Here is a 22,235-nt window from a genome sequence, read left to right on the forward strand (position 1 = left end):
GAGAAATACAGGACCACAATGGAGAGGAACGTGACTATGAGATTTTAGGATACAGAGAAGAAATAGACACCTTTGTGGTGGTGTGCAAAGGTTTTTATCAGCTGTTTCTTTTTATAGACCAAATGGTCTCCCACCTTAGGCTTTTAGGGGAGAACTCAAGGACAGGATTCCTCCCGAGGCACTGTCTGTGTGCTTCACTCCTTGGATTGTCTTGTAGTAAGAGATCCGGAAATGTCGGGGCAGGGGATTTGCAAAACCCTTGCATCACTCCTGTGCCCTGAGCTACTTCAGGTTTCTATCGGGGGACCCGCTGTGGGGTTGCCAGCCCTGCCAGCAACCCCAAGTTAGCAAATGATTCATGCGCTTCCCATGTTGCAAAGGTGTGAGGCCTTTCTCCACTGATAAATGTGGCAAAATGAGCGTGTGTTCCTGGAAGCATGTGTGGAAGGAGACAGGGAGTCCCAGGACTCTGGGGACCTCTCTGTAGCTCCTTGCTCTACACAGGGGACCAGAAGTCACTGTGGAGTGGGAGCTCAAGGGTCATTTCTGGCCACAGAGGTGGGGAGAACCCACCCTGACACACCCCTAACCAGTCTGGTCAGGCAGGTGGCGACCATCGCTGCGCCATGGACACTGCAAACTGTGAGCCAGTCAGGGTGTGGCCCCTGTGAGGGACTCAGAGTCCTGTGAGCCTCGGGATGGGAGGAAATGACTGCTCTCCTGCAGCTGCTGTGCAAATATGTCCCCAGCTGAAGCTCCGCCCTCCCGAGTCCAGCACGGCACTCCAGTTTCCTCTGAAACCCTTTCCAGGTGCTCATGTGGTCCTCGGGAGTCCCTGCCCCAACACAGCACATGTGGAGAAAGGGCACACGTGGACCTGGGAGGCCGACCTCAGTGGGGACCAGCGGGTCTGCGGTGCTGGGCGGGGAGTTCGCACCTTCCTTCGACATAGGGCGGGTGGGCTTTCTGAATCCTGTGAAAGCCTCAAAACTGTCTCGAAAAGACAGTCGCGCTCTGTTCTGCTGACAGAGCCAAACCGAGAGCGAATCCTGGGTGACTTTTGCTGGTTCTCGCTTTGTGGTCACGACTTGGTCATCGCCGATTAGGAAATGGACTCAGGGAAAACGCAGGCAGCGTTCACGCTCCAGAGAGCTGAGAAATGATCACTACGGCTCAGAGCAGCACTCACGACCGCCGCCTCCTGGGACCAGGGAGCCGGGAAGGGGTTGGGGGCTTAGACCTGGGGGCCCGGGACATTTTCCTCCTCCTCCAGTGTGCGTCAGCTGCAGGGCGCTCACCGTCTGCTCGCGCTGTTACTCGCTCTTTTGTTGATGGACCCCACGAGCAGCCTCCTGCGCACTTCACAGGCGCCCAAGTGGTGCCAGGAAGGAAGTTCTGCACACCAGTCGCCCGGGCTTGGTGACCTGTTTGGCCAAGAGGGACAATTTTCTGTTGCTTTTTAGAAAAGCGCAGAGCATGAATCACAGCCCGCCAGCTCCTGACCCTGCACCCTTTACTCCCCGCGCTGCCTCAGGCTCTCTTCCCGCAGCACTTTCTGGCCCCCGTCCCAGCCTCCGCTCTAACCGCGGTGGCCTGTTGTCTTTGGGAAAGCACAGAACATGTTCCCGCAGTTGGCTGGTAGCTCCCGCCCCTCTCGGGCTCCCTCCATGCTGCTCAGATGGGGACGAACCTGGTAAACCAGTTCCTGCCCAGCCCAAGCCACCAGAGGGGCACAAGCAAGACCTTTGGCTTTCCCGAGGGCTGCCCCGCCTGCCCAGAGCAGGGGCACAGGCACTTGGCAGGCGCAGAGGTGCTGACTTGAGCTCCTTGGCCGAGTGTCCTGGGCCCACCAGGCGTCCTCACCTGGCATTGGCCCCGGCCCAGCCTGGAGCATGCTTGGGGGGACCCGTGTGTCCTGCAGGCCGACCATCCCACCTTGAGCCGTGTGCCTGCCGCCGCTGCTCCCTTTCCAGACCCCAGGAGCACAGCACAGAAGCCGTGTACACTGGATTGCGCCGTGTGCAGGGCAGGCAGGGCACTGGCCCCAGCTTCTGCAGCCTGGACCAGCAGGCATGGTGGACGGCGCGGGTCCCAGGGAGCTGCTGGCAGGTTGGAGCCACTGCACCCCCTGAGCCCTCCTCAGGGGAGTTTCCCTCCCTGAGAGGAAGGCAGGCACCGACCAGAGGTAAGAGCCAGGTGCGGTGGCGCACACCTGTAATCCCAGCACTCAGGAGGCTGAGGCAGGAGGATGGGAAGTTTGAGCCCAGCTGTTTGGTGAGATGAAACAGCTCTGGAGGTGGACAGGGGTGAGATCACATGTGGATGACTGAACCTGACGCCCCTGAACTGTACACTGAAGACACTCCGGGGCCGGGCTGCAGCCCAGGGGCACAGCACTCGCCCAGCATGGGGAGCCCCAGGCTCAGTTCCAGCAACATGAAAAAAAAATTAAAAATTCAGGTGCTAACTTTCAAACAATGCATATTTGATAACATTTTTACCAAGGAGATTGATTCATTCTCCAAGTCTAGAAGTACAGCCAAACTCGAGCAGGGCTGGCATCAGAGGTCCAGCAGAATTCTCAGCATTGGCCTTTCTCTCCGTTCTTTGGAAATTTTGGAGAGAATCCACAGAACCCAGCAGCAGCTTCAGCTCCTGGTGTCCAGGTTCAGGACCCTGCGAAGGGGCCACGTGCCTAGATTCTTGGTCAGAAAACTCTCTGAAGAGCTCGGGGTGGCCATGCTGGCCTGAAGCTGCTTTCCGGACCAGCGTAGGCCCCAGAGGGTTCGGGTAGGGTGGGCACAAGTCCAGCCTCAGGGACAACACAGCGGGGCCCTGACAGAAAGCAGGTCTGTGTCGGGGGAGGGGAGGGAGTTCTTCAAAGTCAAGGCCGTGGTGGCTTTGATGTGCTGGGGACTCTTTGGAAACAGCTGGGGATGTGTAGGGCACGTTCTGGTCCCTGTGTGACTGCACAGCGTGACGCTGTCACTGTCACTGTGAATGCTGCGGTGGCGGCGGGGTGCTGTCCCGGGACACAGGACTGCATCTGACCTGCAGGAGCCTGGAGAGCTGCCCACTGCCTGCAGTCCCACGGTTCGCGCGTGCGCTGTCCTCCCAGCCCTGGAAATTCTCTCTCTTGGTCTTTTCTCAATCCAGCATAGAATTCTAACCCTAGCAGGCAACTCCAGGGCAGAATGCATTGCAAAGGAAGCCTCAGACAGTGACCTAGGAGCGGGAGGCCACAGGCTGCGCATCACGCAGGGCACTCAGCACTGCAGTGCGCATCCAGTGAAATGTCTTTCCAAACAGGCTTGGGGGACCGGGGGTCCATCCTCTCGTTTTCCTTTCTTCTTACAGAAAGGGCACATGTTGCAGCAGCAGGGCTCCCTGTAGGCATCCTGTCAGCACTCTATAAATATGTGGGCTGTGGGGGCAAATGCCAACTGTCCACTTGCCCAGCCAGGAAATACTGCTTGTCAAGAAGCCCGGGAAGCACATTTATCCCTGCTCTGCCTGCAGGGCTCTGCAAATCGGGGCCGCCCTTCCTTGAGGAGTGGGCAGCTCAACCACTCTTGCAGACCCTGGTCCGCTGTCTCGGTCTCGGGCTGCTCTGGGGGTGGCCCCCAGGGAGGCGGCCACGCCCCCCTGTTGGAGTCCCTGCAGCCCAGGATGCTGCGGACAGTGGCAGAGGGCCCCTGACCTTGGGAGCTGAGGGTCTCATTCCAGGCCCTCTGGCTGGCTGGTCTTTTTCCGATCCGTTTCCAGCCCAGGATTTTCCGGACTCTGAGATGCAAAGAGAAGCCCACCGGCTGATGTGTCTCAAACACAGAGCCCTTTGAAGAGGAATTCTTTGCCATTATGCAGTCTCCTCCCTCTTTTCTTTTTTCCTCTCTCAGCCTGCTTTGGGTAGTGGTGAAAGAATTTCATGCTAAAAGCTGAGGCCACTCTGAGCTTCATCCCTGGCCTTATTTTTATTTTGATACAGGGTCTTGCTAAATCACTAAGTTGCCTGGACTGGGCTTGAATTTTCGATCTTCCTGCCTCTGCCTCCCAGAGTGCTGGAATTTTAGGTATCCACCACTGTGCATGACTTAATGCAATAGTTTTACTCCCATGCCCCACTGCCTGGCTTCCTGGGAAGCCAGGAGAGGCATCACAGCCCAGCGCCTCTCCCAGCAGTGGAGTTGGTGCAGGACTTCGAAAGCAGCGGTGGGCTGGCTGTGTGCTGAAGCATCCAGAAATGCACCTCAGCATGACAAAGACAAAGCGGAGGAGAAGAGGTGGAGAGGGGGAGCCGTGATGTTAGACAACATCCTGCATAGAGCTGGGCAGTCCCATTGTTACGGCTTCAATATGAAGCATGCCCCAAAGACCCATATATTAAGGGCAGTGCAGCAGTGTTCACAGGTGGAGCCTAAAGAGGTTGAACAGCTTCCTCTGCCATGCCCTTCGCCCATGCCATTTCTGCCTGGGAGCCAGCTGACCATGGACTGAAACCTCCAAAGCTGTGAGCCAAAATGAACCTTTTCTCCTGTAAGCCGAGTTTGTCAGGTATTTTGTCCCAGCAACAGAAAAGCGATGAATACAAACATACAGCAAAGAAAGATGCTAGTGCCACGTGGATGTTCCTAGAGAATCAATGGAAACAGAATAGAAGATGCAGAAACAATTCCAAGCACACTCAGCCACCTTATCTTTGACAAAGGCAGCAAGCACCATCACTGGAAAAAAATAGCCTCTTTGTAAAATGATGCTGGGAAAACTGGCTTTCCACATGCGAAGATTGAACCTAAACCCATATCTCTCACCATGCACTAAACTAAAATCGAAATGGATCAAAGATCTAAATATAAAAACAGAAACACTAAATCTGCGGGAAGAGAGAATAGGCAAAACTCTGGAAGACATAGGTGTAGACAAAAACTTTGTGAACAAAATCCAGACCACACAGAAAATATTACAAAGAATCAACAACTGGGATCATACGAAATTAAAAAGCTTTTGTACAGCAAAAGAAACCACCCACAGAGTGGAGAGACACCCCAGAGTGGGAAAACATTTTGTCAGTTACTCCTCAGACAAAGGATTAACATGTAGAATATATAAAGAACTCAAAAAAGTGGACTTCCTAAATTTAAAGACCTAAACCGAAAATAGGTACCTGAAATGAACAGACACTTCTCCGATGAAGTAAATAAATATAGGGAAAAATGTTCAACATTACTGATCATTTGAGAAATGCAAATTAAAACAACACAGAGACTCCACAAAGAATGGCTACCATCAAGAAATCCATAAAAAATGCTGGTGGGGCTGTGGGGAAAAAGGAATCCTTCTTTATTGTTGGTGGGAGTGTAAATTGGTACAAACTCTATGGAAATCAGTGTGGAGATTCCTCAAAAAACTACAAGTAGGCATTCCATTTGAAACAGCTATTTCCCTTCTAGGTATCTTCCTGAAAGAGTTAAAAGCATCATACCACAGTGATATAGCACACCCATGTTTATAGCAGCACAATATATATAATAGCTAAATCTTGGAAACAACCCATATGCCCATCAATAAATGAATGAATAAAGATGTGGTATTTATATACAGTGGAGTACTACTCTGCCATAAAGAAGCATAAACTTGAGTCATTAGTGGTTGAACGGATGCACCTCAAGGCCATAGTTTTAAGTGAAATAAATAAGACACACAAGCTTAAATATCACATTATTTCTCTTGTGTGAGAAACTAAGGGTAAACAAGGAGCAAAACGGAGGACAGATGTTGGGAAGTAGGAAGAATGTGTTCAAATGGAAAAGGGAATGGGGCGGGGGAGGGAAGGAAGGGAAAAAGGATTTAAAAGCAAGGAAAAAATGGAAACAAAGCTGTAAACGGGGAGAGAAAGAGGTTGAAGGCAGTGGAAGTAAATGGGAAAAAAGTAAGAATTAAGATAGATTATGAACAGGTACAAATTCCCTATGATGAGTGTGAGCACCATGTACGGCAAACACGGACTGATAAAAAAACAGTTGCCAAAAAAAAAAAAGGACAAAGGGGAGAGGCCCTGATGGGGTGCAGGCCCTGCGGGGCTGGGCTGTCAGTGCTGATCTGGGGTGATCGGGAAGGCTGCTCTGGGGAGAGCCGCGGAGACGGAGATGGGGCCTCCCTCCTCCCTCGGAGCCCAGCAAAGCGTCCTCATCAATATTGATGCCCCAGCAGAGAACCGAGGACCGACAGCACCTCACCTCCCAGGGCAGCTCCAGGGCCCGCAGAGCACCTTAGGGCATCAGGCTCTCTGCTCGCTGTTTATCATGAATGCGTTCCCAGCGCAGCGGCTCTTCTGGAGCAGCAGTCTGGCCGTCCATCGAAGTCAGCAGTGGTGTGTGCCCGTGTGAGCTCATGTGTGTGCCCGTGTGTGTGCTTGTGTGTAAAACCATCAGAGGCACCAGGAAAAGCCTGGCACCCGGAAGAGCATTTCCCAGCCAGTGCTCACTCCTGGACCAGCTGTCTCTTCGCCGGAGACCCCAAGGCACAAGGTGTCTCCGCTCTGCAGCCAGACCATGCAGTCACCACGCCCGCCACTCCCTGAGCGGCCCTGCTGAGGCCCTCGCCGCCGTCAGCCTCTCCTGTCCTCGACTGTGGTCTTCTGTTTAGGACGGGAGTCACGGGAACTGGACCTGCTCACTGGCGCTGTTAGAAGCTTCCCGACTGAACAGGAATCGCACGGAATCTCAGCCGAGCGCCTGACAGATGCCACTGGCCACGTGGGGAGTGGACACTGCAGCCACCATGGGGCACAAGCACACACCGGGCCAAGTCATCTCCTCTGCTACAGGAGGCTCCCAGACCCGGCAGCTGCAGAGCCAGCTCCTGTTCATCGGCCGCATCTGCAGATGCCCAGGGGAGCCCCGCCCGTGCATCCTGTGTCCAGCTCCCATGTCCTGCTCACCACTGTGGTCTCTTCCCTGAACCTCCCTGCAGCCTCCCCTGATGACGACATTCACACTGAGCCACCCTGGCACGGACGGCGACCCCCACAGAGCGCCAGCTACAGGCCGGAGCTGGGGTGCACTTGCCCCAGCAGATGCAGGGCCCGGGGAGCGTGCTGGTGCCGTCAGGGGATGACACAGCGGCTCCTCCTGCTTGCAGAGCTGGCGAGGTTGCCTCTGTGTGTGTATCCTGGGGCCACACAGGCAGTTGGGTCAGCAGGGGGGGCTGTCATAGGATGTCCGCAACACCCCAGCCTCCACCCACGAAATGCGAGCATCTGCCCAGCTCCTCGTGCATGGCCCCAGACATTTCCAGAGGCCCCCCGGAGGCAGCCAAGTCACCCCGGGTGGGAACTGAGACACACGTCACATTCGAGGCCGGCCAGGTGGGTTTCCTGGCTCAGGGAGAGCTGCGTGAATGTGGGGACTGTCCGGGGACACTGGTTTCTGGGCTGTCACTCTGCACAACGGCCCTTTCCAGGGCTGACCATCCACTCGCAGCCACCCCAGATGGGCCAGGGCACCATCCCTGCCCTCTGGGCAGTGCCCCTCCAGTCCTGCACTGTCCTCTCAGGAACAGTTTGCGGGGGATTGTGTGGCCCCAGACGGCCCAGTCCGCACTGCGCACAGCAGAGCCCGCGCTGCCAGAGGAAGCTGGGAGTTCAGCTCACCATGTTCCTGGGTCTAAGCTGGCTGAAAGTGGGCACTGAGGGTGGAAGCAGTTCAAGACCACGAGCAGACAAACCCAGGTCGTGGACATTCTGTAAGACAGATGGTTTAGTATGTCAAAAACTTAGGGAGATTCCATCTTAAAATAAAAAATAGAAAAGACTGAGGATCTCGCCCATGCACCTGGGTTCAATCCCCAGCACTGCACCAAAACATTGATTCTATGAAAAAAGGGGAGATTTTTTTAACAGAAAAAAATAGCCGTGAGCCTCTGACCCCCAAACGCCATGTGTGAACCTTGTCTGGATTCTGATGAGTTCGAACCAACTATGCAAACGCTATCTTCACAGCAGTTAGGGAAAGCCCCACGCTGGGAGCCTGGTGTTTCTGTGGGCGCGAGAGTGGCCAAATGGTCAGCTTTTGAAAGCCTCTCCCACCGCCCTGCAATCTGCTATCTGCCTGGCTCCACCAGGCTGACGAGGGAAGGGCGTCGCATGGATCGGTGTCTGCAGGTCAGGCGCCGGGCACGAGGCAGAGAAGACAGAAAGGCAGGGCGTGGGTCGAGGGTCTGGGATGTGCAAAGGTGAACATTCCGTGTGCGCAGCCAGACCCTTCGTCCAGGCTAAGTGTGATTTTCAGAGGACAAAGCAGTATGTAGCAGGCATGATCCTGGGGACATTTTTCTGTGTCTGTCACCCCTGTGACACCATCCCAGGCAGTCCTTGCCACTGTCAGCTACTGGCGTGTCTACACCCCACCATAGCCAAGATCAGCTGCCAGCGCAGTGTCGGAATGCAGAGCAGGGAGGAGGCGCCCAGGACCTCCCTCCACCTCACTTCTTCCACACCACACAGACACAGGAGACCAGGAGCCTGGGGTGGAGTAAACTGTGATAAAATAATTAGGAAATGATGAGTTTTGTGCACTTGTTAGATGCGTATATTTCTTCCTTACATAGATTATGCAATTATAAGTGGGTATGATTTATATTAGAATAGTTGCTGTGTTTAACGGCCAGCTTGCAAAATTCCTGAAGACCTAACATCCCACACTCCACCGGCCTGTGTAGATCAGCCTGAAGTTTCCAAGAAAAGAGAGTGACAGCGTCAGCAGGAGGAGAGGAGGGCTCGGGTGCAACCTAGGAGAAGGGAGCCTTGGTGTGTGTCGTATGCGTGACCATCCTTTGTGCCACGATTTGAGTCGGGCGTGTGCCACCTTGCTGGGGAACAGAAGAGGGAAAATAAGGTAGGGAGCTTGAAGCAGCAGCAGTGCTCAGCAAGCCCTGCTGCCCCTCAGCACCAGCCTGAGATCCGATGCGAGCCATCGTGAAGTCTGAAGGCCAGATCTGAGGCGGCACAGGCAGCGCCCAGTGGGTCAGCATTTGATAAGCTAAACTGAAGGTGAAAGGGTGCTCTAGTGGAAAAGCCTCTGGCTGCATGTGACTGTCTCCACAGCTTCCGTGAAAGAGATGAGCTCCATACCTACCTGTACACACAAGCACACTCGTGCATGCACACGCATGCACACAACAGGTTCACACTCAGGACTTCTTTTCGGAAATGCAGTGGTGATCCCATGACCTTTCTCGGGATCTTGCAATCAGTCTGCGTCTCCTTACTTCCTGGGGTCTCCTTGCCCATCAATAGGCCAGGAAATCTGCCCTCAGGCGACATAGGAAAGAGCAAATTGGGGCCCTCCATGGGCAGGAGACTGGGTCCCAGTCTGGAAGAGGACCCTATCCCGGGCTGCTTGGTGGGGCCCAGCTCCAGAAGTCGCTGGTGGAACAGGGTGACCATGCAGGAGGGGCTCCTGGTGGGAAAAGGGGGCTGGGAACCAGCGCACACAGCCGCAGGCTCTCCTGGTGCTTTTGGTGTGGGATTTCTGCATGCGGGCAACGTCCCTCCATGTTTTGAAAGATTGTCAACACGAAGTTAAATGTATAGACGGAAACTGCATTTTTAGATCATCTGCACATAGTTCTCACTGTGTGGTATACATGCTAGCAGCAAGAGATGTTGTTTTATGAGCTCTGTGAGCTATTTTTTATTATATTTATTTCAATGTGCATTTGGGGGAGAAAGGTTTTTCATTTTTGCACCTATAATCACATAGTTCCTTTGGGGAATAACTTTTCTGTGGGAAGCAGAGAGAGACGTAGCTAATTTAAAGACAAATTATCAGATAAATGATACTTTGGTGAGTGTGCAGACAGGCCAGCCCTGCTCTGATGAGCGTCTTCATAACCACAGCCTTGCCCAATCCTCTTTGCTCAACTGCAGATGCCAGTGTGAACTCCAAGAAGGTTTTTCTGATGCGGCACTCAGCACTGAGCTGGTAGAGAGCCCTGGCCTCATGAGCTTGGCACCACTCATTTGACCCAAATCTGTGTGTTCTGCCTTGTGGGGATTTTGCTTAGTGGCTGCGGCTCCAGGGCCAGGCTGGTGACTGCTTAGTTATCTGGCGCATCTTTCCTTTGACATTGGCAACTGTATCCATTTGCCAGCACTGCTGCAACAATGTAGCACAGCCCAGGTGGCTTCAACCACAGAAGCGCATTGAAAACGGACCGTCCCCCGATTCTGGGGCCGGAAGTGAGACCAAAGTATTGGCAGGAATTCCTTCTGGGGCTGAGACAGAGAAGCCATCTCAGACCCTTGTTCTTGGCTTGTATAGGACATTTAACCTTCCTGGTCCTGATATCTTCCATGTGTGGCATCAGACCCAATCCCATCCCTTCTTGTGGTACTGGGGATTGAACTCAAGGGCTTTGTGTTGAGCTGCACCTCCATCCCAAGCTGCTAAGCTGCCCAGGCTGGACTCAGTCTTAATACTCCTGCCTCAGCTTCCTGGAGTGCTAGGGTTACAGGTGTGTGCCACCATGCTCAGCTTTCCAGCTCCTCTTTATGAGGACATGGGCCATTTTGGGTCAGACGCACCCTGGTGACCCCATTTTAACTTGATGATTTCTACAAAGACCCTATCCCCATTTAAGCTCATACTCTGGGATGCTGGGGTCCACTTTTTCCACATGCTCTGCGGTTCAGTTCAGTTCCTCTACAGACGACCTTCAGGGCCAGGGATAAAGTGGTTCCTAAAACAACCCTCATCCCACACAGACGCGCACACGCTGTGCCAGGCTGTGTCCCTGGCAGAGCCCCCCAGGGACCCGCAGGGAGGCCACAGAGTCCAGCCACGCTCAGTACTGACGTGGCCGAGGAGCAGCATCTGTCGTTCTACCCTGGCCTCTGAGCCCAGAGTCATCTCCCAGAGGAATAGGGACCCAGTCACCCTCAGTGTGTGGGGCAGGGGGTAAAGGAGAGGCACAGCTGGGTAACTGAGGGGCGGCAGAGCTGGGCTGGGTCCCCCCACCCCCATCCCCTCCTCCTGCAGCCACACTGGGCGGGGGGGGGACTCCCCGAGCCCGTGTCCCTGGTCCTGTCTGGAAGTCAGGTTCTCTCCAGGCTGAGTGGTCGGGTCTGCTTGTGAATATTAGTTTTTTTCCAAAGGGCTCATTTTCCCCTCTGCGTGTTCCTTGTTAAAAGCACTCTGTTCTTACTTCACAGTTACAATATCTGCTCTTTCCTCTCCGTGAAAGGTGAATGGGTGACCTGCCTGAGATTATTTTTTCTGCATAGCTTCTATTTTTCTGTGCTCCCTTGTTTGCCTGTTTTGCCCTTTGTACCATGTAGGACTTCTCTCGGTTTCTACCTATTCTTATTTGTGTGCTGTCTAGTGAGAAGCCAAAAGCTATTAGAAACTCATGCCCATGATTAGGTCTGGATGACCACAGCCGCACTGAAAGAAAGTCTGCCTGACTCTTTCAAATGACCCCAATGTCATCAGTTCCATATTTTACTTTTGGGAAAGTAGAACTGTCTAAAATCCTATGATTTTTAGGGTTGGTATATTAGTCACCTTTCTATTGCTGTGAGAAAATACTTGAGAAAATCCATTTAAAGGAAAAATGCTTCATATTGGCTCGTGGTGTCAGAAGTTTCAGTCCATGGACGCATGGCTCACTGTTTTGGGGCCCGTGGTGAGGGAGAGCCCCATGGTCAGGAGCACATGGTGAGCAAAGCTGCTCATGTCACGGTGGCCAGGAAGCAAAAGAATGAGCAAGGGGTCAAGGTCCTGAATATCCCTCACAGGCACACCCTCAGTGACCCGCTTCCAGACAAGCTATACCTCCTGAAGTTCTGTCATCCCCCAGTAGTGGCACTGGCAAGAACCACACCTTCAACACACAGGCTTAGAGAGGATATTTTAGGTCTGAACTGGAACTTTCCACACCTAGACCCCAAAGGCATCAAATCCACCTCCAAGAGTTGCCAAGCTCTTCACAGTTGCGGCATTGCTCCAAAGCCCAAGTCCAAAGTCTCCTCTGAGACTCAAGATGAGTCTTAGATTTGAGTTCCTGCAAAAATGAGGAAAAACACTGTGTACTTTCAACATGGACAGCGTAAACATTCCTATTCCAAAAGGGAGGAGTAGAGAGCTAGAAAGGAAAGACCAGACCAAAGCAAAATGAAAACTCAGTAGGACAAATATTAAATCCTGAAGCTCCATATTTGGCACCCAAGGCACACCGTGGTGAAGTGTGAGCTCCAAAGGAATCAGCCAGCCCCACTCCTATGGCCTTGCTAGTTGCAGCCCACATTGCCTCTCTCTTAGGCTGGCTCTACTCGCTGCCTGCAGCTTTCCTGGGCAAATAGTCCACATTCCTGGCACCTGTAACTCCTAAAGTCTGCATTGCAGCTTTGGCTTCCCTCTCACAACTGTATAAATTGTCCTCTCTGGGGCTTTCACTGGGGTCTCTGACCCTGCCACACACTGCCTAGCCTCTCAGGCCTTCTTTTCAAATCTGGGTGGAAGCCCTCATGATCCTACAACTCTTATATCCTGCATGGCTGCAAAACCAGCATCATGTGGGCAACACCAAAGTCTGCCACTAGCTTGAGCAGTAGCTAGACCCCCTCGAGCTGTGGCTGCAGTGACTTCTGGATGACTGAGCACAATGAAACAAATCCTGGATAAACAAAGCAGCCCTTTGCAAGGAGACGTATTCTTTTTTTGAAGTAAAGTCTTTAAAAGAGGGCCATGGCTTATATCTAGATATCCCCCTCGACAAAGCCTCATACACTCATAGGAGGGGATTTGGGGAAGCGATTGGAACATGGATGTGGGATACTGGATTAGTCCATCAGTGAGCTGATAGCTGTGTCATCTGGAAAGTGAAACCTGATGGGGAAAGGCATGGGCATGGACTATCCCTCCTCCTCCCTGATCAAGTGCTGCTTCCTGCTTGCCATCCCATGGACTGTTTCTTCTCTGCGATGCCCCTCTGCCATACTGCCCTGCCTTGGAGCTAGCCAACTATGGACTGAAACTCTACAAACTGTGAGCTAAAATAAATCTTTCCTCCCTTAATTTGTGGGTGTCAGATATTTTTACCTAGCAACAAGTAACTGACAAGGAATTCCCACTTTTACACCCTTGGCCAATTCCTGAGATGCCTTCAAAGCATCTTTCTGACTGCCCACATGCAAAGTACTTGACTTCTTTTTAATAGCATGAATCATTTCAGCAACCAAGCCTTCTAACCTCAGTTTTACAGGAGATTTATTTCTGGCTAAACAGCAATATTTCAAATCCTTCTCTGCTTTTTGTTCCCAGTTTTTATTCTAAACCTGGCTAAAAGCAGCAAGTCTGAATGCTTACTGCATTAAAATTTCCTCCACCAGATAATTCTACCCATCTATCACCTTAAACTAAGCCTCAAACAGTCTCAGAGCATGAACAAAGCACAGACACATTCTTTACCAGATTGTAACACACATGGCCTCTAGTCCAATTCCTACTAGAGTCCTCATTGCCATCTAAAACCTCCTGAGCCTGGCCTTTACTGTCTGAAATCCTATCATCATTCTGGTCTTAAAGATCTGACTTGACTTGCCGATTAAGGCCTACTTACACAATTCTAGGGCTTCTCTAGCCTGTTCCTATTATCTTTTCTATGTTCCTACTGCAGTCCAATTCCAGAGGTTTCTTAATCACGTTGTCAGGGACAGTCATAGCAGCAACCCCTCTAATAGTTTCTGTATTAGCCAGTTTTCTGTTGCTGCAACTCAACACCTGAAGAAATAAACAAAGGTAGAAGACTTATTTTGTCTTATGGCTTCAGAGGGTTCAGGCCATGGTCACTAGGCCCCATTGTTTCTCAGCCTGTGTGAGGCAGAATGTCATAGCAGGAAGCACGTGGTAAATGGCCCCTAAGGTTCATGATAATGATATGGCTCCCAGCTGGACGTACTGTTGGGAGATGGTGGGACTTTTCAGAGATGAGGTATAGTTAGAGGAAGTAGGCCACTGGAGTCATGGTTTTGAAGGTTATATGGAGACCCCTACTCCTTCCCTTCCCCCTCTTCTTTTCCCAGCCACTGTGAGGTGGCAGATTTCTCCACCACATCTTCCACCATGATGTTCTCCCTCAACAACAGAAACAACACAGACAAGTGACCATGACTGAAACCATGGGCCAAAATAAATCTGTCTTCTCTTAAATTGATTTTCTCAGGTATTTTGTCACCATGACAAAAAAGCTGACTAACACAGAAAGTGAAGGTCCAGCTGAAGAACAAAGACCTAGGAATCTCAATGTTTGAGTCTGCATAAGTCAAGGGGTCCTTATGTTTTCAATTTTGTATCCCAATTCTCAACTCTTCCTGGTAGCCCTAGGCAGGTCAGGAGTCCAAGCTGTCACTCTCTTGTGTAAAGAAAGGAACTATATTTGCATCTGGCCACTACATAAATGGACTTAGCCCTAATCTTCTCTACCTTAGTCCTCATCTGCTCCCGCTTTTAGAGGCACCTGGTACCCTAATTCCTGAGAAGGAGAACTTGGTGTATAAATCATCCTGCTTCTTAGCTTTTCCGTCTGGCAGTAGAAAGTTCTGTGGATTCATTTTCCCACAGTGCACCTGGTTTCCAGTGTCCTAGATCTGTTGCTGGGGAAGTGTCGATGTCTTTGAAAACGGTCCCTTTGCCTGTAAGTACGGTTAGGAGAGAGATGATCCATTTATGCTCAGCCCACCATGTCCCTCATCAGCTTATTGGTGAACAAACTGAGGTCCAGAAAAGCCAAGCATGAGGGAGCAACAGGTCTAAGAGTGGCTCCATGCCTTCTTGTCGAAGTCCTTGACCTGTCTAACCTTTGCAGATCGAGAATGAGGCCCATGATCCAGAGCAGCCTGGGCACTGTCTTGTGGCAACAGCCAGTGTTCATGTGCCTGGGAGCATGTCACGTGCCTGATGCTGTTCTAATGCCTGTGTTGACATGTTTAAGCTTTTCAGTAGCTTTATAGTGGGGTTATTATTATCCTTTCATTTTGCAGAGGAGCAAAGGGATGCACAGAGTGGTTATAAGTTATCTGAAGTCACACAGCTAGAAAGTAGTGGCTCTGGGGTATAAGCCTAGACCAGGCTTCCTCAACCCTGGCATTGCTGACACTTCAGACTGGGTGTTCTATTTTGTGAGGCAGTCCTGGTCATAAAGGCTGTTTAGCTGCATCCCTGGGTGTATCCACTAAAGGACTGCACACCCCTTCCAGGTGTGACAGCCCAAATTATTTCCAGACATGGCCAAACGTCCCTGCAAGACACTGATGTCTCCACTGAGGATGATTAATCAGGCACTCGGCGATACCACCTCTTGGTCTCAGGAAGGTCCACAGCCTTGGAACTGGACAGCAAGGCCCTGACCCCTGGCCTTGGGCAGTTCCTGCTCCACTTCCCCTCCCATCCACAGCCCCCAGATTACCCACCACTCCATGCACCAGATCTGACCAGGGCTGCTGTCTGGAACTGGCACCCTGGAAAAGTCCCATCTCATGTTGTGTTTCTCACCATCTCCCCTGCAGAGCCAAGGTGAAAAAGGGGGTGAACATCCTGAGTGCACGGACCAGCGAGCCGCGGCAGTGGGACGTGAAGCAGGAGGTGGGGAATGGCGGGAAGCATGCCACAACCACGGTGGCCTGCCAGCGCCTGGGCCTGGGCGCACACAACAGGTAAGCCGCCCCAACACCTCGGTGGGCGCCAGTCACGTGTCCTGATCCTGAGCCCAGGTCCTGCGTACAGCCCCGGCTCAGCCTTGCCTCTTCCACTGCTGGCAGAGCTATTGATTAGCCCAGGCAAGCCCCCTGGAGGTGTTCAGAGGAGCTGCGGTACCTCCTGCCCCCTCTGCGCAGGCCACAGCTCTACACAGGTTCCGAGGTCTGTGATCCCCACTGCGCCAGGGCTGCCTCTTCCCAACTCACTTCCTCTCGGGCTTTGCCCTCTCTGGAGTGTCAAGCACACCGTTATGAGGTGCTGCTCTCTGCACAAAGGGTCAGGTCCATGTCTTGTGAGAAGAAATTTCATAAAGGTGCCGACGATCGGTAGTGATAGCAAAATAAAGGCGTGCTGCATGACTCTGCATGGACTTCGAGGATTATTATTTGAAATCATGGTGTCCTGATTATAAAAGCACACATGTTTAGAAAACTCAGTGATGGGAGAAAAAGAAAAGCCCACATACCAGCACCCTTCTTATCAAGCACACTGGTAATGGGCTGGCTCGTGGCTGCCGACGGCTCCCACATACCTAACCTCCGTGTATGCCAGAAGTATGGTGGCTTTACTCACTTTACGAATTCGGAATCATAATAAACGTACAGATTTTAAGATTTTCTTTTTTATATTTTTACTTGTATTGGAAACATTTTCTCTTGACTATCACTATTTCTTTGAAACAATTTTAATGCCTGTGCAGCAGTCCACCCTTGTACATGCCACCATGTGAATATGCGGTACATTTGAACACTTGAGGTTCCTCCCGTGTTTTACCATTGTATAACATGATGCAGGGCATGACACTGGTTCCATGGAAATCTTTCTCTACTTCACTTGGAAAAAGAAAATGAAAGTGGCCTTTTTTCATTGCAAGTCTAATGTCCAATTCTACTGTGGAAATAGAAGGATTTTTTTTTCTTGTTATTGCAATTCTGCCTGGAAGTGATACTGGACATGGGACCTACTGGCCCGGAGGTAACAGAAAGGAACACCAAAATGGAGGAACAAGCAGGCTCCAGCAAAGCATAATGGGGAGGGGCAACCTCCAGGAGAGGAGACACAGAAGGGCCAGCTTTTCCTAGGCTGATGGTCTTCGGTAGGGTCTGGCCGATGATGATCTCATTTCCAGTTCTACAAAGTGGCTGCAGCGAAGTCCCTATTGCTGCAGAGGTGGGGACAATCCAGTTCCCAGGAGAGGACCGCTCCTGCCTGTGGGGAGGGGATGACCCATTCCAGTCATGGGATAACTGCTCCCATTAGGGTGATGTCATCACGGGTGATCCGCCTGTGGGGCTTGCTGTTCCTGGAATCCAAGGTGACTGCAGGCGGAGGGCACTGACGGCAGACATCTGGGCGCCGCTCTGGGTTCTGGAGTGAGACAGCTCCGAAGTGCTGCAGCTGTCTCCGAAATCGTGAGAGTAACTTCGTTGCCAGTATCTCAGTGATCTCAGACTTGCAGGGAGAAGAGCTGGGTTAGGCCCAGGCCTTGGTGCTTTTCTGTGCTTTCCACTTCAGCAGGGGATGGGCCAGGGATAAGATCACAGGCTCTTCATCCTCTATCCTCGTGGTTTTCCCGAAGTGTCTGAGAGTCACTGCCACATGCTGTGCGTCCCCTCTGCTGGCCTAAAGATGGCCCTGCATGGAGAGGCTGCTGGAGCTCAGGCCAACTTCAGGTTTTCCTAAAAATGCATTCAGATTGGTGTTCTGTGTTTTCTCGTGGAATAAAGCCTGTTCGTTCCGTATGTTAGTTTGGATAAGATTGCGTAGTGAGGAGAGAAAAATAATTTGCAAGCTGAATGGCATAGCACTTCTTTATTACAAAGACTGGCTCTAAACCTCTAAGTTTAGTGTCCTTGCTGCTGCTCTGGAACTTTCCAATTGTGATTAGCATAATAAAACATTATCCATGAAAACTGACGGCATTTCCCCTTAGCTGTTGAATTTCACAAGGTAAGATGATCTAAAATCAGTAAGGCTAGTGCTTTCTAGTATCTATATTTCTTTTCTATGTTTGATTAATAAATATGAACTTTACATATCAATGGTGCTCAGTGCAATGTTTCAGTATGTGCTACAGTTCCCACTGTTGGTTTCTTAATATCAAAAAGTAAGATCATGTTTAGGGCTCTTCATACATTCTGTCATTGTGTTTTCCTGGTGTGATTATTGGACACACTGTCTTCAGTGAATGTTACAAAGCTGCCCCAAGACAAGAGGAAGGAAGGAAGGAAAGAGAAAGGGAGGAGGGCAGGAAGGAAGGGAAAATCTTCTACCTCTCCACTTTGTTTGTAAATACTCTTGTTCTTTTAGCCACAGGGTGCCCCGCACATGTTATGGTTTAGATCTGGGTGTCCCCCGAAAGCCTCCTGAGTTTGGATGGTGACTGGATCACCGGGATGCTACACCGAGCGGCCTGAGCGAGCTGTGAGTAGGCAGGGCCAGGTTGCAGTGGTCGCTGGGCTGTGGCCTGGAAGGTGTTCTCTTGTTCCCTCCTCCTCCCTCCCACTGTGCTTCCTATTATAAAGAATCCACTTGTCAAAAATAGGCTTTTGAAAGGAAAGTTTATTCCAGCTAACAGGGACTAAAATCTGGAGCTTCAGCAGCCAGCTGGGAGAGAGTTCATCAGTGAGAGGATGGCTGACACCAGGAGAGAGAGATTAGCAGCTACCCGGGAAAGGAGTCAGGCTTATGCCGGTATCGAAGGGCCTAAGGAACCTGGGGGGACATGGTTATGACTCGGATGCCCAAGGACGGGCTGCTCAGGTGTGCAGACAGTTACTGAACTTTTCAGTGCTAGGGGAGTTGTATACTTCATTTTGAGTCCATTTAGCCTCTTTACTGAGAAGCTGCTGTCATTTGCTGGGAGCAGCCTGTTTGCTTGGTCCCGTTGTTTTAGGTCAGGCCTGACACTGACCACTGAGGGGAGCTGCCTCCCTGCGCCATACCTTCTACCATGCTACCTCAGCCCTGGAGCCAGCTGAAAGCAGCCAAATTCTCTAAACGCCAAGAGCGCAAGTAAGCCTGTTCCCTTTAAGTTGTGGGTGTTGAGTATTTTGTCCCAGCAATGAGACAGTGACTGAGCCAGCTGGACTCCTCCAGGGTGTATCCAGGAGAAGCACCAGGCATCCTGGGCAGCTTCGGATCGCAGTGCGGCCAACACAATCGTGAACCCAAGGAGGATTTTTAGTACATCTGGGAGTGCAGTTAGGACAGGAGGTGGGCGTCCGACCTCTGACCTGGTGGAAACTTGGCCAGAAAGAAATTGATACAGAAAAGCTTTAGATAACTTAATAGATTGAATATTAAGGTAGTTACAGAAGCAAAATAAGTAATGTGTTCTTTTAAGATTTGCTTTTCCCATAACTCCTTGTTTAAGGTGAGGATTATCTGACTCTTTAACCAGTAACTTCATTAACCTAACAAAGTTACCATGCCAGGGACAATTTACAATGTGTATGGCCTATCTTGTGTCTGTGACTTGTAAATAGGAACTGGAATTGTATTTACACATCAAAGACCACTAGGGATGAGATAATGGCTAAAAAGGATATAAAAAGGGAAATGCTGAACAAAGAGGGTGAGGATACTGACCAGACTGGTTTCTGGTGTTCCGCCTGCTCATGAGAAGAAATTTTATTATTTTATCTGAATTCTGTGTCTCCGTGTATTTCTCTCCAAGATTTCTGCAACAAAATGTGTGCGTGTGTCCCTTCTTACAGGCAGGAGCTTAGAGGCCAAGTTAAATCTCCTGAATATCGAACGTGCATAAAGCCTAATTAACCCACAAGATTAGTGTTGATTACACAAATGAAAGCGAACCTGTTAATTAGCAGTGAGTCTATGTGTGTAAATAGTTCTTCGGTCGGGAGCAGAGGAGGACCCAGGAGACAGAGGTGAGCCATTCCTGTGGAGGAGGCCCCGTTTGTCCTGGGTCTGAATCTCAGCAAAACAGTGAATCCTGGGGTTGGCTCCCTTCCGGATTCCAGACCAGTTCACTGCCAGGTTAGACCCAGTCTGGCCACACCAGGGGCGGCTGGATACGCCCTGCTGCTCTCCGCATCCTCACTGGAGGTCTCAGAGGTGACTCTGCCCTTTTCCAAAGAGCTGCTGGGGCAAAACTCACCATGGTGACAGGCGGGGAAAAATTCACAGCAGCGTGTGGGAGCCGGGACCCCACGCGGCCCATGCTGGCAGTGTCTACACCACAGGTCAGGAGGTCACACAGCCTGGTGTGACTGCTGTTGGTGAGCCTGGTTATCAGCCCAGCACCATCGGGCCCCTGTGCACCTACTTTTCACCCGAACTGCACGAAGCACCGTTGGTGATGCACTCTGCACGGTGCCTGGGACCTGTCCACCAGGTCAGAGCCAGGGCTGTGTCCTCAGGACAGGAGACTGGTGCCCAGGCAGACTTGCAGCTCACACCAGGACGGCAGTGACACAGGTGGCAGTGCCACCCGACCCTCTGGGGCGCAGGCCAGGTGGACAGGTTACCTATGCCAGGTGACAAACTATCCCCAAACTAGAACAATGCGCATTGTGACACACAGTGCCAGCGGTTGGGACCCTGGCCCATCTTACCAGGACCCTCAGCTTTGAGGTCTCAGGAGGCTCCGGGGAAGGTGTCGGCCAGGGTCTGACTAGGGAGGGGCCCTGCTCACTCGGGGCAGGTGTCAGTGGGTCTGCGCTGATCCTGACCCGTGAATCTGCATCGGGAGCCCAGGAAGAACCAGGCAGGGAGAAAACGCCAGCACCCCGAAGGCACAGTGCTCCGTGACCTCGTCTTGCAAGTGGTACCAAATGCCGTGGCCAGAAGCCAGCCCGGGTCCGGGGAGGGACCACTTGGGAAGGCTGGGCCGGACATTCCCGGACAGCCCCTGAGGAACAGCGGGAAGAAGGGAAGGTGAAGCATTGGGGACCGGGAACCGTGGCAGCAGTGGTGACACAGGAAGGCGCGCTGCGGTCCAGACTCCTGTGCAGGGAAGGAGGACATGGCTTGGCTGGAACAGGAAGGGTTTGCAGGATCAGAAAGGTAAACTGAGGCCACAAGACAAGAAGACAGGGATGACAGCCCCTTCCCTTAGCTGCTCGTTACTGTCCACACCATCAGATTGCCCGAGTCCCTGCAGTGGCAAAGTGCGCTTCAGCCACAGCGCCCGGAGCAAGACAGCGATGTTCGTGCCGTGGACCGGACCACTGAGACCTGGGGCTTTTAATGACTTCTTGGTGAGCAAGCTGACCTTCCGCCAGGTTCCCCGCTGAAACACTGCCAAGCCAAGTAGGGGCCAGGAACGGCAACAGGGAGGAGCGCGGTCTCCAGCTGACTGGATGTTCCCAGTCCGACCAGTGTCGCTCACATTCCAATTTTGCTGTAGTCTCGGAAGCATGGACTGAGCAAGCTCAGCGCCAGGACCACCGCATGCACCGCTAAGGATCTACAAGGGAGCTCGCGGACGGCTCTGATGAGAGCTGCAGGTGGGTGCCTGGGCCCCCGTTCCCCTCGTGGTCCTTGATTAAAACTCAGGGGCCAGAATGACTCCCAGAGCCTGGAGCCGCGGGAGCAGGTGCATTTGACCAGCAGCTGCCTGCCAGGTTCGGAGCTGAGCCACAGCATCACCCAGCTCACAGGGGCCCTGTGCTTTGAAGCGGCTCTCATGTGTCCAGACCGTTTCTGGCTCCGTCTGGGGACTGTCCTGTGCTGCTCTGGGCCTCAGGGTCCCTCCTGCAGGGTCTTCCCCCAGAAAGACCTGGCGTTCTCACCGTCCTGGGGTCACCCCATGAATGAAGGCCCGGTGTGGGTCCCAGAGGCCCAGCGCTTCGCGAACTGCAGGCAGTGGCCTGTCCTGGACCCTCCAAGCTCCCCACAGGAAGTCGCCCTAGCTGGGCCTCCATACCTCCTGTGAACATTTTCTCTCCCTCCCTCACCAGTTCCTCCTGAGGGTGGAAAAAAATCTTTCTTAACCAATCACTTGCAAATGACACCTCCTCTGGGGTCCCCTCCAAATGAGGCCAACAGAAGATCCTCGGGAACGTGAGAGCCCCCTGCTTCCTGCCACGGAGAAATGGCCTCTTACTGCAGGATCGGGAGGGGCAGCTCGCGAGGACCCTGTGGAAGGACAGCCGCGCCGTGCAGCCCTGGCTCTCACACCCTGGCCCGCCTGTCCACCTGTGGGCTTCTGGTCCTGGCGCTGTCTGCCTGCAGCCCCATCTTAGTCGCTTCCCTTGTCTCTGTGACAAAATACCCAACACCCAGACTTAAAGGAGGACAGGTTTATTTTGGCACCCATTTTAGAAATTTCAGTCCTTGCTTGGTCAGCCGGCTTCAGGCAGCAGGGACATGGTAGCAGGGTCTGGCGGAGGAGAGCTGCTCTGGTCCCGGTGTTCAGGAGGCAGAGAGAGGGAGGGAGGCGCCTGGGAGGGAGCTGTGGCCTTCCAGGCCATGCTCTGGGACTGCCCCTTCCACCCAGACCCAGCCTCTCACACC

At 52.3% G+C, this 22,235-nt stretch overlaps 1 protein-coding gene across 1 annotated transcript in view; it reads left to right on the forward strand.

Moving 5' to 3' along the window:
* The window catches only part of Tmem132c (transmembrane protein 132C), a 252,478-nt gene that overhangs the window by 156,799 nt on the left and 73,444 nt on the right, over positions 1-22,235 (forward strand). Inside the window, exon 3 of the mRNA XM_013071849.3 lies at positions 15,563-15,709. Coding sequence (XP_012927303.2) covers positions 15,563-15,709 — 147 coding nt within the window. The remainder of the gene's footprint in view (positions 1-15,562; positions 15,710-22,235) is intronic.

Source organism: Heterocephalus glaber, unplaced genomic scaffold, assembly GCF_053883595.1.
Source record: "Heterocephalus glaber isolate CG9 unplaced genomic scaffold, H.glaber_assembly_v1.0 deba00001687, whole genome shotgun sequence".
NCBI lineage: Eukaryota > Metazoa > Chordata > Mammalia > Rodentia > Bathyergidae > Heterocephalus > Heterocephalus glaber.